The sequence below is a fragment of the Candida pseudojiufengensis genome (genome assembly GCF_024610245.1).
Source record: "Candida pseudojiufengensis strain CBS 10847 chromosome Unknown scaffold2, whole genome shotgun sequence".
Lineage (NCBI taxonomy): Eukaryota > Fungi > Ascomycota > Pichiomycetes > Serinales > Debaryomycetaceae > Lodderomyces > Lodderomyces pseudojiufengensis.
Genome location: NW_026261524.1, coordinates 150,603 through 165,588, shown reverse-complemented (window position 1 = coordinate 165,588; position 14,986 = coordinate 150,603). Strand labels below are relative to the sequence as shown.

Below are 14,986 nucleotides of genomic sequence, written 5' to 3'. Positions count from 1 at the left end.
GTTACAAACAATTATTCTTCATGATGTATATAATATTTATGATGTTGACCACCAGAAACAATAAGATTTTTTTTGTTGGTTAAATTTGACTCACTATTATTTCTAGAACTACTTCCATTACTTTCTTCATTTGAAATTTTATACAATGAAGGATGATGATTTAAATTATGAGTAGGAGGACTTTCATCATTTTCATTTAAATTAAAATCAGTTATTTTCGAAGGAATTTTTAAATTTGATGTTGATTTATATAAAGTATTTGATGATTGTAATTTTGGTGTAGGTGAAAAAAATATTGAAATTGGTGATCTTATCAGTTGAGGATTTGTTCTAACTGATGTGGACCCATCATTTAAATTATTTAGGTTGTTATTTAGCAAGTAAGGTGTTAAAATTGGTGACATTATTTCATCATTATTTATTGCATTTTCTAATGCATCTTCAATTACTTCTTCAATTAATTCATTTTCTGATGTTATGTTTATATTGACTAATAACACTGCCACAACTATGCAAAGAATTCCTAATATATATATAAAATTTGTATGTATAGGTTCATGATTATAAATTAATACCATATAATCAATAAAAATTGTAATTGGAATTGAACTTGTTAAAGTTAATGAAACAACTAATGGACTAGTTAATAACATTGCTAAAATCGATGTAAAATCAGATATAACTGAAAAAATTCCATTTATCAATATACTTTCTAAAATAGTAATATTTGGTGGTGGGAAATCAAATTTCTCAATACCCAATATATCAACAATATATAAAATTGGTATTCCCATTATAAAAGTAATAATACCCACATAACCAAATAATCTTCTTTCATTAGTTGTTTTATTACCATTCCCACATTTTAATCTCATAATTAATAAATAAAAAGCATATAATAAAGCACCAACTAATGCTAAAAGATTACCTAATTTTGGATTTTTTGGTTCATATTTATAATCACTGTCTTTATTTGAAGAAGTTGAACTTAAATTAACTAATGAAACACCTAAACAACTAACAATAACACAAACGGCCTTTTTTATAGAAAATTTTTCAGTTTTCAATAATATACCAATTATTAATGTAAAAACAGAAGTAGTTGATCCAATTACTGTTTGATTTGATGCTGATGTAAATTGTAATGCTTCCATTACAAATATATTATATAAAAGATAAATAATTGAAATTTGAAAAGCTAAAACCAAGATTTCTTTCCATTTCATTGGTTCAATTTCATCCATTAATTTTTCTAAATTTTCATGAGGACTAATTAATAATGGTTGAGTTTCTTTCTTTTTAAACTTCTTTCTTTTAAAAATTAAAAATAAATCAGGTATAAAATTAATCATAAAACAAGAACCGGTAATTATAGCAAATAATACTGGTTTCTTGTATTCATTACCTTTTAATACTCCATTAACTAATTCTAATCCACATATCCATGAACCTATGGATATGATTAATAATATAATTCCTAATCTATAATTTTTTTTTTCTTGATCTGATATTATTTGTATAACTTCATTTGGATCTGATGTTATTGTTGGTGTTAAATTATTTAAGTGGTGTTGATGTAGTGATCTTGGTGATTTCAATGTTGATTGTTGTGTTTCATTATGATTGTGATTATTCAATGAAGATGATGAAGTATGATGTGACATAGATTCAACCAAAGGATACAATATTATTCAGCTGTATCTCAATCTATTTGTTTAGCATAAAATAGAATGAAAGATGCTTTTGATATCATTACTATCAGATTGTATTTTTAATTTGTTATGAAACATTGTTAAATCGTTATCTTTCGAGATTTAGATAAGAAGATGATGTTACACAAAATCTGTTGCAGATACAACACTAACTTTATCTATCTTAATAAATTCCGCTGGATTAAATATATTCGAGATATCACACAAAGCGTCGTCTTTTGATAACGGGCTAACTTGACCCATGAGTCTTTCTCAGAGTTAGTACCAAGCTAATGGTTGAAGAATCGAATAAGAAACAGAGGGAATTTCATCATGTATGAGGAATTAGCAATATACTGAAAGAGATCAATCTTCAATAAAAAATCATTTATTATTCATCCATAAGTATTTGCAATTTTTTTTTGTAAATGTTGTAAAGCCGTAATATAATTTTGATCTTTATTAACACCTCTACCAGATAAATCCCTTATGCATTCACTGGGCACAGGTTCTAATAAAGTTTCATCACTTGGATGACTAAAAAACACTATGGAATAACGATCTTCTTTTAAAGATTCATTATTAAATTTAACTCTATGAATTGTTGATTTTAATAATCCTGAAGTCCAATAACTTAATAAATCTCCAATATTCACTATAATTGGTGGTGCATCATCTCCCGTTTTAAAACTTTTTATAAATGGAACTTTTTCCCATTTTTTATTATTATATATTTCCAAACCTTCTTGATTTTCACGTTGAAATAATAATGTCATACTTCCATAATCAGTATGTGCTCCAGCTCTTATTGGATCATTTGTTGATGTTAACTTGGGGTAATGAAGGAATCTTAATGTTGAACCTGATTTAGATGTTGATTTATATCTTGATGTAAACCATTCTTTTCCTTCTGTGTTATTTAAATCTTCAATTTTTAAACCCACGGCTAATATTCGAAGTAATTGTAATGCTAACTCATTTAATTTTATAATTATTTTTGGAATAAATTCAATTCTATCGGGATCATTAATTATCCAATCAGGTATTGGACCTGAAGGTATACCAGTTTTAAAATTAATTTCACTTAAATTTAAACCTTCTTTAAAATCTTTTTTATTATTTGGATCTAAATTTTCTCTATCAAAATGTATATAACCAGAATTACTATTATTTGTTTTTGAAAATTTCAGTTTATAATCATATGGTAATTCAAAGAACTCTTTAGATAATTCAAATATTTTATCTACTTCATTTTGAGTAAAATTATGACCTTCTATAAATACAAAACCTTGAGTTGTTAGAGCATTTAATAATTCTTTTGATGATTTTTCTATTGGATTTGTGATATCAACTATTTGTAATGGGTTTGAGGACATTTGAGGTTGGTTGTTGTTCCGACTGCTTGAAAGATTGAAAATTGTAGAGATAAGGATTTGAAAAATTTAATCGGTTTGTTTGTTAAATTACGCGGTTTTGCATATGCAATGGAATTTGTATGTCAACTAATACAGATGAAAAATTAATTTATATTACAGTAATTTTTACAAAATTTATACATATTTATAGAAGATCTATTAACTTATTTTTGGTCTAAATGCTATTTCTTCAGGTAATTGAAAAGAAACACAAAACATAGGTTTAGTAGGACTTACCATTCTAACTTTATGAAATTCCATTTTATTAATATCTAACTCAAATTCAATTAATTTACAAATTTTAAACCAAATTTTTTCACTTAATTCTTCTATTGTTGGATCTTCTCCATTTTCAAATTTTTCAAAACAATGTACATGAATCCATGGTAATTTAAAATTTGGTAGGTTTTTAAGTTGTGGATAATTGGAGTATAATCCAATAAATGCATCTAGAAAAGTTAATGCTGAATCAGGTAAATTCATTACAAAATGATGATAAAATTTTGGAATTTCAATTTGTTTTATTTCTATTTTTCTTTCACCTTTCAATCTTTTTATAATTTTTTTTTCAATTGGTCCATTTGATGCAAATTCATTTAATATATCAGCTGCATTATTTATAAATTCTCTTCCATCTAAATTATAAGGTTTTACAAATGGTTCAACTTTATTTAACTTAATATTTTCTTTTAAATATTTAAAACTTTCTGGATTTAAATCATTTGCTAATATTATGCTTTCATTTTTACCACTAGGTATAGCAAATGGTCCTACCCCAGCCATTACATCACCTATAACTTCTCCTTTTTTGAATTTTTCAATTAATCTTTCATGTTCTGAACTTAATCTTGAATTCCAATAAACTTTACTAAAATCAAATTTAAATTTACAACCACTTTCATTTTGTTCAACTATAAAATTTTCTTCACCAGCTAATAATTCAAGGGGAAATGTTCTAAATTTGTTAGCTATTGTATTTTTTTTATCAACTACTGTTTTTATACTTGGATTTTTATCCATTATTATTTGACCAATAATTTTTCCATATGGTTTAAATTCATCTCTTAAATTTAAATGAGCTAAATGACCAGCTTGACTGAAACCTTGAGGAATTTCATCAATTAAATTTTCAGGTAATATCAGTTTTAAAATTTCATCACTTTTCCAAAATGAATAATCTAATTTTAATAAATATGGTATTAATTTTATATTATATTCTTGAATTTTTAATTGAGTTGTTTCGTGTAAATCAGTGATATTAGTTATACCTTCTCTTAGTAGTACTGCTTTTGAATTATCTAAATCTATTATATGTTTTATATTTCTAACATAAAAAATATCAGATTGACATGTCTTGATAAAATTTGTTAAATATTTTGGTTGTGGAAACCATGCAGCAGTTAATGGAATTTCTTTTTGAAAAAAATTTCGATCTAGCTCATTGATCATAGATCGATTTATAGGTGGTGAATATTTCGACATGATTGTCTGTTGCTTTTGGGTTTTAGATAGTTTAGATAGTAGTTTTAAGTTCATTCATTGAATTGAATGGTTGATGTTGTAAAATCTATGATAAAGTTACGCAAAAAAAAGCGAAATATGGATTGCATCTTTCATCTCATCCAAATTGTATTTATTTTAAACAAGCAAACACATTCAAATGGACACAACACAAGTAATAAGTATAACGAAGCCAATACCGAGAGCTGAATATGAAGAAGAAGATGATAATATATCAGATATAGATATGGATTTACTAGATCAAGAAGTAGATGAAGAAGAAAATAATAATCAACAACAAACTCGAAAACAATCACAAGATTTAACAAAAAATTCAATAGTAACACCAGGAGAACTAATAACAGAAGATCCAATATGGATGAAAGGTCATGGTACATACTTTATAGGAGATAAAACATATTCATCAGTAGTTGGAAATATATCAAGAGTAAATAGATTATTAAGTGTTAATCCAATAAGAGGAAAATATTTACCAGAAACTGGAGATCATATAGTTGGTAGAATAACAGAAGTAGCAAATAAAAGATGGAAAGTAGATATAGGATCAAAACAAGATGCAATATTAATGTTAGGATCAGTAAATTTACCAGGTGGAATATTAAGAAGAAAATCCGAAAGTGATGAATTACAAATGAGATCTTTTTTAAAAGAGGGAGATTTATTAAATTGTGAAATTCAAACAATTTTTAATAATGGTATTGCTTCATTACATACAAGATCTTTAAAATATGGAAAATTAAGAAATGGAATATTTTTAAAAATTCCAAGTTCTTTAATTATAAAATCAAAAAATCATAATTATGATTTACCTGGAAATGTTTCAGTTATATTAGGTATAAATGGATATATATGGCTTTATAAAACTAAACCAAAAACAACCACCAACACAACAACCATAAATTCAAATGGTTCAAAATTACAACTGGGAAATAAAGATTATACACCAGGTCAAGGATCAATATCAATAACAAGATTAGAAGAAGAAAGTTCATGGGAAATATATAGTGATAAAAATGATCAAATAGATTTAATTACAAGAAATAATATTTCAAGATATTATAATTCAATAAAAGCTTTAGCTTTTTGTGAATTAGGTATAACTGAACAAAGAATTATAATGGCTTATGAAGCAAGTTTATCATTTTCAAATTCTGGTAATTTAATTGATAGAGATTCAATGGAACTGTTATGTAGAGAAGTTTTAAATAATGAAGAAATGAGAGGAAATGCTTAAGAGAAAAATATACATACGAAATATATAGAGTTTTCCATGATTGCATTACGTCTTTACTCAATACATTAATAAATGTAGAATCTTTGATGTTTCGTTTTACTTTCTTATTGTATGAACGTCTATTGTCCTTTACTATTTTTATACAAATCTAATTTTCATCGTAGAAATTCAAAGAATTAGATTGTTCAAGTATAGCTCCTTACTTAAGTAAGTAGCAATGGTAATCTAAAGGTCGTCTGACGATTTACCATATTGAGTTGCTATTAATTTTTGAAAGCAGAATGAGTTAAAAAATTTATCACGATCAACATAATTAAGAGACACGTCTTTACATCTATTGTTTTGATTTGAGTTTGGTCCAAGAACGCGTATAGCTATTGTTCAGGTAGTCCCATCTAACTTATGATAAATCTTGATTGTTGCTTCAGACTTTTAACACTTGATGAATGCTTAGATTGAAATTGTTGCTAATTTGCAGTTGAAAATAGATCAATCTCTTAACCTACTGTAAGTTCGACTTTATACAAAATAGCATCAAATTGATTCAGATACTGTGTTGTCTATAGTGGAACCCAAGGTGAATAAGAGATTGATGTCGATATTGCAACTATAGACAAGTTGTAGAAAAATAACGTTTCAACAAACCAGATTTTTCGATTGTTGATTAGTATAAGCGCGCTCAAATATCAAAACAATTTAGGCTTCGACGTATTTTAAAGTGTGATGATTGATATTATTTGTGTTATCAAATGTCAATCGTAATTTTCACGTAAATTTTACTAGTTGCTTCTTACTTTGCATAGTTGACGTAGTATTAGCTATAGTATTTAACTAATAAAATACTAAATCTTACTCATAAAAGTAAATTTAAATTTGTTCATAATTTGCAATTTTGGAATTTTAAAATCTTAAATTCTAAAACCAGAACGTGGGTTGATTTCCTAAGTAAAGGAAGAAAATAATTTCCAATCCACAACATCCATATAACAGTCCATTTTGATGGGTAATTCTTCATGAATAAGGTTTAGTTACTAAACGCGTATCTTTCTAGAACATAAACTATTGTTGGATAATTCACCAAATATCTATAAAATTAATTTAGATTTATTGTTTGTTGTTTTAACATCTTTTGCGTTTTTTCATGATCTTTTATAATTATTATTAAATTTAGACTATTGCTTTAGTTTGTACGTCTAACTAGATGATATTCAAATGGAAACCAACTCAATCATTGAATAGTATCCTTTTTGATCCATAGGGTCTGTTACCAATCAATTGATGAAGAAGTGTAGTTGAAGTTGATGATACTTTTCTTTTCCTTGAATTTTTCAATATGTAAATAAGCTTAATAAATCAAACGAGGCTTATAAATTATTATAATAGATCTTTTTTCAGGCATACAATAAGCGTACTCTCCTTGGTCTAGATTGAGTGAATTGGTTTCCCCAATCAATACCATACAAGTCTCTTTAATGAACTATTCACCATTTTACTTGAATCAATTGTATAAAACTGTCATTACTTCGACCGATGGACCTGTATTTTACACGAAGTTTCGCAGTAACTCATACGGATATATTCAAATCAATATATAATATTGTAAAAGTAAAAAAAGAAATTCTGCATACATACTTAATATAATATATCAAATGCAATTTTTCTGTATACAGTATCTATTTAAGTTAAAGAAGTTTAAAATTGGACTTAATAAAATTTACAAACCATTTTACTTATTGTAATTAACAAAACAAAACAAATCTATTTATTCAACTGAAGTCACTTTATCATCATCAACAAACCTAGCCAAAACAGTTGGAGTATCAACAAAATCATCAACTCACGGTTAATTTCGCTAAATCAAATAGAAGAAAAAATTATATTTTCACAATTTTTCCTTTTTTTTTATTTTTCTTTTTTCTTCTTTTATTGATTAGAATTATTATTTTCCGTCATCATCATCAAGTTTGTTTTTACAACCAGATCAAAGGAAGAAGAGGAAGTTGATAGTACAACTGATCAGCTTTTGAAAAAGGTTACTTCACATAGCTTCAACTATATTTTACATTCCCAGTCATTCGCTATATTTCCATTATTTTACTACAACACCTAAGACCTAACAATTCATTTTTACAACCAATTATGCATTTTCATACAAATCTCGAGAGAAGTCGACCTTACAATCATAAATATCGATCAACAATACTACTATCACAATTTAAATCCATTATAATATTCATCTTAATATTTCTACTACCAACATTAACTTCAGCAATAGGTTTAAATATTTCACCAATTAAAAATACAAATTCCAATCAAAAAAAATTATCATCATTAAAAAATTTACAAAATTGTTTATCATATGAAACTGGACAAAATGATATAATATTTTTAACAATAAATCCTATAGAAAATTTAATAAGTCAAGAATTAAATTTAAAAATTATTGATTCCAGAGGTAATATATTAAGAAATCAACATAATTTATCAAAATTTAATAAAATGTTAGAATTAATTATAAATCCAAATAATAATGAAGTCACGTCAACAATAGCATCAGAAGAAAACAATGGAGAAATAGATATACGATCTAACGCAGACACCACACAAAAGGAAAGAAATTTTATTCATATATGTTTTGATAATTTATATAATGATTTAAGTTGGAGTTTTCAACCAAAAAAATATGAAATTGAAATTGATATAAATATAAAAAATGATATAAAATTAACAAATTATAAAATTTTTAAAAATTATTTTTCAAATTTTGATAACAATCACATTAATCAAGAAGAAAATCAACAACAACAACAACCTCAAGAAGGATCAAATTCAGAATTTTATAAAATTCAATTAAATGAAGAATTATTTGATTCAAAAATGTCAGAAATTTCAATAGAATTAAATAATATTCAAAATAAATTAATTGAAAATGATGCCATATTACAAGATTTATTAAATCAAGAATTTAAATTAAGAGACGTGAATGAAGAAATATTTGGAAGTTATAATTTTATAAGTATATTCTTGTGTTGTTTTATTTTTGGTTGTGGAATTTTACAATTGATTATATTTAAATTTACTTTAAAAAAGAAAAATATAACTTAAACTTTGATTAATTGGAAATTTATAACTTAACTTTGAATTATCAGACATTTATAAATTTATATTTTACTTCATTTTTCATTTTCATTTCATGTTTTATCATTATAGATCAATTTCAAAGAATTATCATAGCATAGTATCAATTAATACTTTACATACATTTAAAATTCATTTAATACATTAATAATTAATACATTCTCAAGATTGATTAAATTACCGACTTTTACCTGAGTTAAGCTCCATACCACTCTTGCCTCAAAACATTATGTTATTCTCTCTTATTCGACGCTCAGATCTCACCAGAGCTCATTCTTCACAAAGGTTATATCACCAATTGATTTTGAGAAAAATCTACTACTGAAGTACGAGCAACAACGCATAAGAAGATGGGTTTTACTCCATTTTTATGTCAGACATTTAAAATAAACGACTTCTATGTTAATTAGATTAAGTTATGGACTTTCAAATTCTCTTACTAAAAAAATCACATACAAAATATTTTAGAGCAGCGCTTTTGGTAAAAATCGTGTATAGCTTTGCTAGTGGATTTTACCTTAAAACAAACAACTCGTCATAACCAGTTCAAATGAAACAACATTTCAAAAATCTATTACATCTGGTCTGACATTAAGTCCGCTTTTTTTTTTTTTTTTTATGAAAATGAATTTAATCTAAAAATTTATATATATATTCATACCTATAAGCTTTTAATTTGTTTTTTTTTTTTTTAATTTCTCAAAGTGTTGATACATTTCACTCAAGATGTTTCAAAACTCAAGTCTTCATATAAATTTAATTGTTGGAATTTCCATATCAATTCCCAGTTCACTAGAAAAGTAAATTTTGAAAAGTAATTGTGTTAATGAAATAACTTCATACGAATTGTGAACATTTTTTGATTAGTAAAACATCAGTAATTCAAACGGTACTTCATATATGTATATTCCTGCTTTTTAAACATACTTAAACTAGCTGTCCTCACATCTGTAATTTTTTATTTCATCTTTTAATTAAAGACATGATACGTTTGGTCATCCGAACAAACAAGCATTTGCCAAAATGTTACAAGAATCTAACATTCCCTTTAAACATAAGGACTTGGATTTCCAATGTGAAACTTGTTCCATGACGAAAAATTTTAAGAAGTTTCCAAAATCATTTGACAATCCTGATTCACCACATCCGTTGGAACTTTTACATGTGGATTTATGTGATATGACTTATGGGGGATTTGAAGATGAACGATATCTCCTTGTCATTGTTGATGATTATTCATCTATGAAATTTACTTTTCCGTTGGTTCACAAGTCTGATTGTATTGATTTCCACATATGATGTTTCCAACGAAAAAGGTATTAACAATTCAAACATTATTAAAAAGGAATTGAAATATCACGAATATCTTCAATACTTTTTTTATCTCGCATGAAAAAAAATAGTTCTGGTATATTATAATTAAGATTTTTTTTAAAATAATATATAGCCATTTGATCGAATTCAGGAGTTATATCATCTTTACCTAGTAAATCATAAATTTCAAAAAACTTTGATTGATAAGTTGTAAATTTCATATTTTGAGTTTGAATATTTTCTATAATTTTATCAAGGATTCCACATTTAAAATCGTCTCTTTTAAATTCTTTTAAAAATGCATTTATATAGTTTTTTGGTTTATATTTCTCTTCAATTTCTTTCTTTCTTGCAATTATTGCAAGTTTTTTGGATTTTTTATCATCATCAATTTTTCCATTATCATTATCATCTTCATCACTAGAATCATCACTAAGATCAATAAAGTCTCTATCATATTGCATATCAATATAATCTTCAAAATACTCCTTATTCCATCTAAGTGCATCGTATATGAAAAATCGACTTGATATATCAAACATTTGATAAGTACTTAATTTATCATGTTCTAATTTATAATTTTGAAAAGCTCTTTTTATTAATCTACCAACTTTTTCAACATAAATTAAATCGTCAAGTTCTGCATTTCCAGCAAATATAAGACCTTGTGTCATATAATCATCTTCTTTACTTCTTCTATTGATTTCAATCCTTCTTTCTCTTTCAAGATAAGTTTCTTTATGATAATTATTTTTATATCGATGATTTTTATTAAATTTCGGATTATACCTTTTCCTGTTATTGTTGTAATTAGAATTATAAGCCATTTGATATTGTTGTTGATTGATTAATTACCTTTATCGCAAAAATTAATTGATTGTCTTGAGAAAATGGAGTCACCAACAATCCTAGTTTGTTAATTGATGTATAAATGTACCTGATAACAATGAGAACGCTAAAAAGATATCTTAAAATAATTGTTACTTACAATCCGAAGTTGTAATAATCAATTGACTTTAGGAACCTTAATTAGTTTATCCTGTAGTATAGAATTGTTTTATGATAAACGATTGATAATTTGCTAAAATTGTTATCTCCCTAATTTGTGTTTTTATCATTTTCCACACAATATTTAGATATTACCTAATACGGTAATTTGATTATTTAAGCGAGATTTGGTGGAGCTTAACTACGAACTATCAATTCTTTCACTTCAAGAATCAGAGTGAAGGAGGAGGAAACATCCTTTAGTTAATTAAATATTGATTTAAGCATATCAATAAGAGAATCTTATCTTGGAATGTTTCCAGTGTTTTTGATGTTCAAAATGTTCTGTTTTTTGAACAATGATCTTGAAGTTCTTGAGTCTAACTCGTGCTTATATAAAAATAACCTATTCACAAGAGTCGTTATAATTCATTATTTTTCATCACTTACCCCATTAGATACCATTTCTTCCATTCTTTCCTTATATTCAACTTCTTTAACTTTATCAATAATTTCTTTTAATTTTTCACCTTTTAAACAACCTTGTAAATCATGTAAACTATATCCACATCTATGATCAGTAATTCTATTTTGAGGATAATTATAAGTTCTTATTTTATCACTTCTATCAGTTGAACTAACTTGAGAAATTCTTAAATTTTTTTGTTTTTCAATTTCTTCAATTCTTTCTAATTCAGCTAATCTACTTCTTAATATCGCAAATGCTTTTGCTTTATTTTGAGGTTGTGATCTTTCATCTTGTTGAACTACTATAATTCCTGTTGGAATATGAACTAATCTAACAGCTGAATCAGTAGTATTAACATGTTGACCACCTTTACCACTTGCTCTCATTGTATCTATTCTAATTTCTCCTGGTTTAAATTGCATTTCATCATTTTTTAAACTTGTTTCATTACCTTCTGAAATTTTAGGTAATATAACAACTGCTGATGTAGAAGTATGTATTCTACCTTTTGATTCAGTTTCTGGAATTCTTTGTACTCTATGAACTCCAGATTCATGACGTAATATATCATAAGATCCAATTTCATCTATTGATAATATTGCTTCATTCATAAATCCATTTGCATTTTTACCTTGTGATATAATTTTATATTTCCATTTATTAAAAATTGCAAAGTTTATATACATTTGTAATAAATCTTCAGTAAACAAACTTGCTTCAGAACCTCCGATACCTGGTCTTAGTTCTATAATAGTTTTACTTTCAGAATATTTTAATGGTGGTAATAATTTAGTTTGAAGTTCAGTTATAAGTTTTTGTAATTGTGGTAATAGATTATTAATTTCATCTTGTGCTTCCAGTATAAGTTCTGGATCTTTAATTTGTTTTAATTCTAAAATTTCATTATTTAATGTTTTAAATTTTGTGAAAGTATCTATTATATTAGTAAGTCTATCAAATTTAATTTGTAAATCTGGATCATAAGTATCTAATTTTTTTGAAATTTCTTCATGTTCATTAGTTAAAAATTTTGCTCTTTGAATTAATAATGGGTGTAGTTTTGGTAAATCTATATTTGGGATTGTGCTTTTTGAGTTTATTGAATAAAATCGCTGAGTTCTCGGTAGAATACACCTGATATGTCGTATCATTTGAGTTTATTTATATTTAAATCTATGGTTGTTTCAAACTTGATAATTCATTTAATTTTGCAACAAATTTTTTGACGTGAAAAATATAACTGTATGTCACAAGATTTGATTCAAGACGTTGCAAAAAATCTATACAAATCTACAAATCTAAACTCTCTATAGAGTTACATCATTATGTCAGAATTTCCAAGTCTATCATCAATTCAATTCCAAAAAGCAATAAGAGAAATTTCCGATCATGAATTAAATCAAAAGAAACAACAACAATTAGTATTCATATTCAAATTAATTGAAACAAATAATGAATTAAAATTAGAATTAAAAAAACCTGATATAACAAATGAAGATCAAGATCTTTATAATGATATAATAAATGAAAATAAATTAAGTTTATTTGAACAAATTGGTAGAATCGAAAATTTAAATAATGAATTAGTTAATCGTGGATTATTAAATGAAATTGAAAAAGATAATGAAGAAGAAAAAATGATGAAAGATATTGAGGAATTGAGTAAGAAAGGTGATGAATTGGAAGAGGATTAAGGAAAAGAAAAATTAAGGTTTTACATTGCGGGCAATGTTATATAAAAAGTGGGATTAAAGTACTTTCGTAGTATGAATGAAAAACTTGGATACACAACGACTGTTCCTAAATTATTTGGTGTTGAGTTAAACAAATATATACAATCTATTTACTTATAGTTTTAACATCTCTACCAAATAATTTATCCAAAAATGGTTTTTCATCAGCTGTAATAGGATCCTCAGGTCTTTTTAAAACTAACATCCAAGTAGTACTTAAATGAGCTCTTCTTTCTAATGTTATATCTAATCCAGCTTCATCAACTAATTCTCCAATATCTAAATTCCATCTACATTTCCAAGTTTTCATTCTTTTTTCAGATCTAAAATCTAAATGATTATTTATAAAATCCCATTTTGATCTTCCATGTTCTAATAAAATTATTCTACCGTTTGGTTTTAATAATTTTGACATATTTTTAAGAACTTTAACAGGATCTTCATGACAACATAATCCAAATGCTTCAATTATTGTATCATATTTTAAATTATTATTATCTCCAATCATTTTTAATAAATCTTCTGCTTTACCTTTTGTAAATGCAACATTTTTAAAATTTGGAAATTTAGAATTAAATTTTTCTTTTGTTATTTCAACCATATTATGTGATGAATCTAAAAAAGTTATTGATTTTATTTGATTAATGAAAGATGATAAATAAGGAATATTTCTACCAGTACCACATGAAACTTCTAAGACATCACCTCTAATATTTGACATTAACCATCTTCTTTTCAAACCCATAAATATTCCTCTTTCTTCCCATTTCACCGCATCATCATATTCTTTAGCTTTTGCATCATAAAAATCAGTAGTATCTTCAGCTTGAGCAATTGATGAATTTTCTCTATTAACTTTATATTCATCATCAACATCTTTTAAAACAGGAGCTCTTTTAATAGTTTTACCAACTCTAACTTGTTTCAGATACCATTCTTCTAATTCTTCAGGTGTTGGATTAAAATATTCACCATTAAAGAAATTTTTTCTTCTAAATTCTTTTCTCATTAATTGATATATCTTATATTTTTTAGCTTCTAATGGTCTTAATTTATCTGAATTACTTAATGATTTTAAAGCTAAATATTCATATTCAGATAATGATGAAGGATCTTTTGAATATTTATCATTAATAATTTTTAATTGTTTATCTTCATGAAACCTATCTCTCATGTAAAAATAAAGTGGAATTAATGAAACTATTAATGCACTTATATAAATCTTGGGCATTGTTTTATCTTGAAAATATTTTGATTGAGTATATTGTACTAATTTACCAAATTTCGTTTTAGGTTCTGGTTTTGGTTTTTCATCTTTGTTTGGTTGTTTTTGATTGATGGGGAATGGGTTTGTTGCAAAAAATCGAGTTGTTAATAATTTGGAGTTTATGAATTTATTGCTATGTAGTAGTAAATTAGGATTTCTATGACATCGTATCATCATCTTAGTCAAATGTAGCTCTTGTGAATGATTGAATAATTCT

The 14,986-nt window shown here is 25.7% G+C and overlaps 10 protein-coding genes across 10 annotated transcripts; 4 read left to right on the top strand and 6 right to left on the bottom strand. All coding sequences in view use genetic code 12, as the record gives it.

Annotated features, from left to right (window-relative positions):
• Positions 1–11: 11 nt before the first annotated feature.
• Positions 12–1,664, bottom strand: KGF55_000971 (uncharacterized protein; the record flags this gene model as incomplete). The annotated part of the gene is made up of 1 exon (XM_051761291.1): positions 12–1,664. One exon carries the CDS (start codon positions 1,662–1,664, stop codon positions 12–14), a length of 1,653 nt encoding a protein of 550 aa, XP_051616013.1.
• A 422-nt stretch (positions 1,665–2,086) lies between these two features.
• On the bottom strand, positions 2,087–3,067 carry KGF55_000970 (uncharacterized protein; the record flags this gene model as incomplete). Its single annotated transcript, XM_051761290.1, has 1 exon — positions 2,087–3,067. One exon carries the CDS (start codon positions 3,065–3,067, stop codon positions 2,087–2,089), a length of 981 nt encoding a protein of 326 aa, XP_051616012.1.
• A 198-nt stretch (positions 3,068–3,265) lies between these two features.
• Positions 3,266–4,642, bottom strand: KGF55_000969 (tRNA (guanine) methyltransferase; the record flags this gene model as incomplete). The annotated part of the gene is made up of 1 exon (XM_051761289.1): positions 3,266–4,642. The coding sequence occupies one exon, from the start codon at positions 4,640–4,642 to the stop codon at positions 3,266–3,268; it is 1,377 nt and encodes a 458-aa protein (XP_051616011.1).
• Positions 4,643–4,766: 124 nt separating this feature from the next.
• On the top strand, positions 4,767–5,861 carry KGF55_000968 (exosome non-catalytic core subunit; the record flags this gene model as incomplete). Its single annotated transcript, XM_051761288.1, has 1 exon — positions 4,767–5,861. The coding sequence occupies one exon, from the start codon at positions 4,767–4,769 to the stop codon at positions 5,859–5,861; it is 1,095 nt and encodes a 364-aa protein (XP_051616010.1).
• A 2,139-nt stretch (positions 5,862–8,000) lies between these two features.
• On the top strand, positions 8,001–8,966 carry KGF55_000967 (uncharacterized protein; the record flags this gene model as incomplete). The annotated part of the gene is made up of 1 exon (XM_051761287.1): positions 8,001–8,966. One exon carries the CDS (start codon positions 8,001–8,003, stop codon positions 8,964–8,966), a length of 966 nt encoding a protein of 321 aa, XP_051616009.1.
• Positions 8,967–10,022: 1,056 nt separating this feature from the next.
• KGF55_000966 (uncharacterized protein) lies at positions 10,023–10,298 on the top strand (the record flags this gene model as incomplete). Its single annotated transcript, XM_051761285.1, has 1 exon — positions 10,023–10,298. One exon carries the CDS (start codon positions 10,023–10,025, stop codon positions 10,296–10,298), a length of 276 nt encoding a protein of 91 aa, XP_051616008.1.
• Positions 10,299–10,336: 38 nt separating this feature from the next.
• On the bottom strand, positions 10,337–11,140 carry KGF55_000965 (uncharacterized protein; the record flags this gene model as incomplete). The annotated part of the gene is made up of 1 exon (XM_051761284.1): positions 10,337–11,140. One exon carries the CDS (start codon positions 11,138–11,140, stop codon positions 10,337–10,339), a length of 804 nt encoding a protein of 267 aa, XP_051616007.1.
• Positions 11,141–11,732: 592 nt separating this feature from the next.
• On the bottom strand, positions 11,733–12,920 carry KGF55_000964 (uncharacterized protein; the record flags this gene model as incomplete). The annotated part of the gene is made up of 1 exon (XM_051761283.1): positions 11,733–12,920. One exon carries the CDS (start codon positions 12,918–12,920, stop codon positions 11,733–11,735), a length of 1,188 nt encoding a protein of 395 aa, XP_051616006.1.
• Positions 12,921–13,094: 174 nt separating this feature from the next.
• KGF55_000963 (uncharacterized protein) lies at positions 13,095–13,463 on the top strand (the record flags this gene model as incomplete). The annotated part of the gene is made up of 1 exon (XM_051761282.1): positions 13,095–13,463. One exon carries the CDS (start codon positions 13,095–13,097, stop codon positions 13,461–13,463), a length of 369 nt encoding a protein of 122 aa, XP_051616005.1.
• A 145-nt stretch (positions 13,464–13,608) lies between these two features.
• Positions 13,609–14,946, bottom strand: KGF55_000962 (putative RNA methyltransferase; the record flags this gene model as incomplete). The annotated part of the gene is made up of 1 exon (XM_051761281.1): positions 13,609–14,946. One exon carries the CDS (start codon positions 14,944–14,946, stop codon positions 13,609–13,611), a length of 1,338 nt encoding a protein of 445 aa, XP_051616004.1.
• Positions 14,947–14,986: the final 40 nt, after the last annotated feature.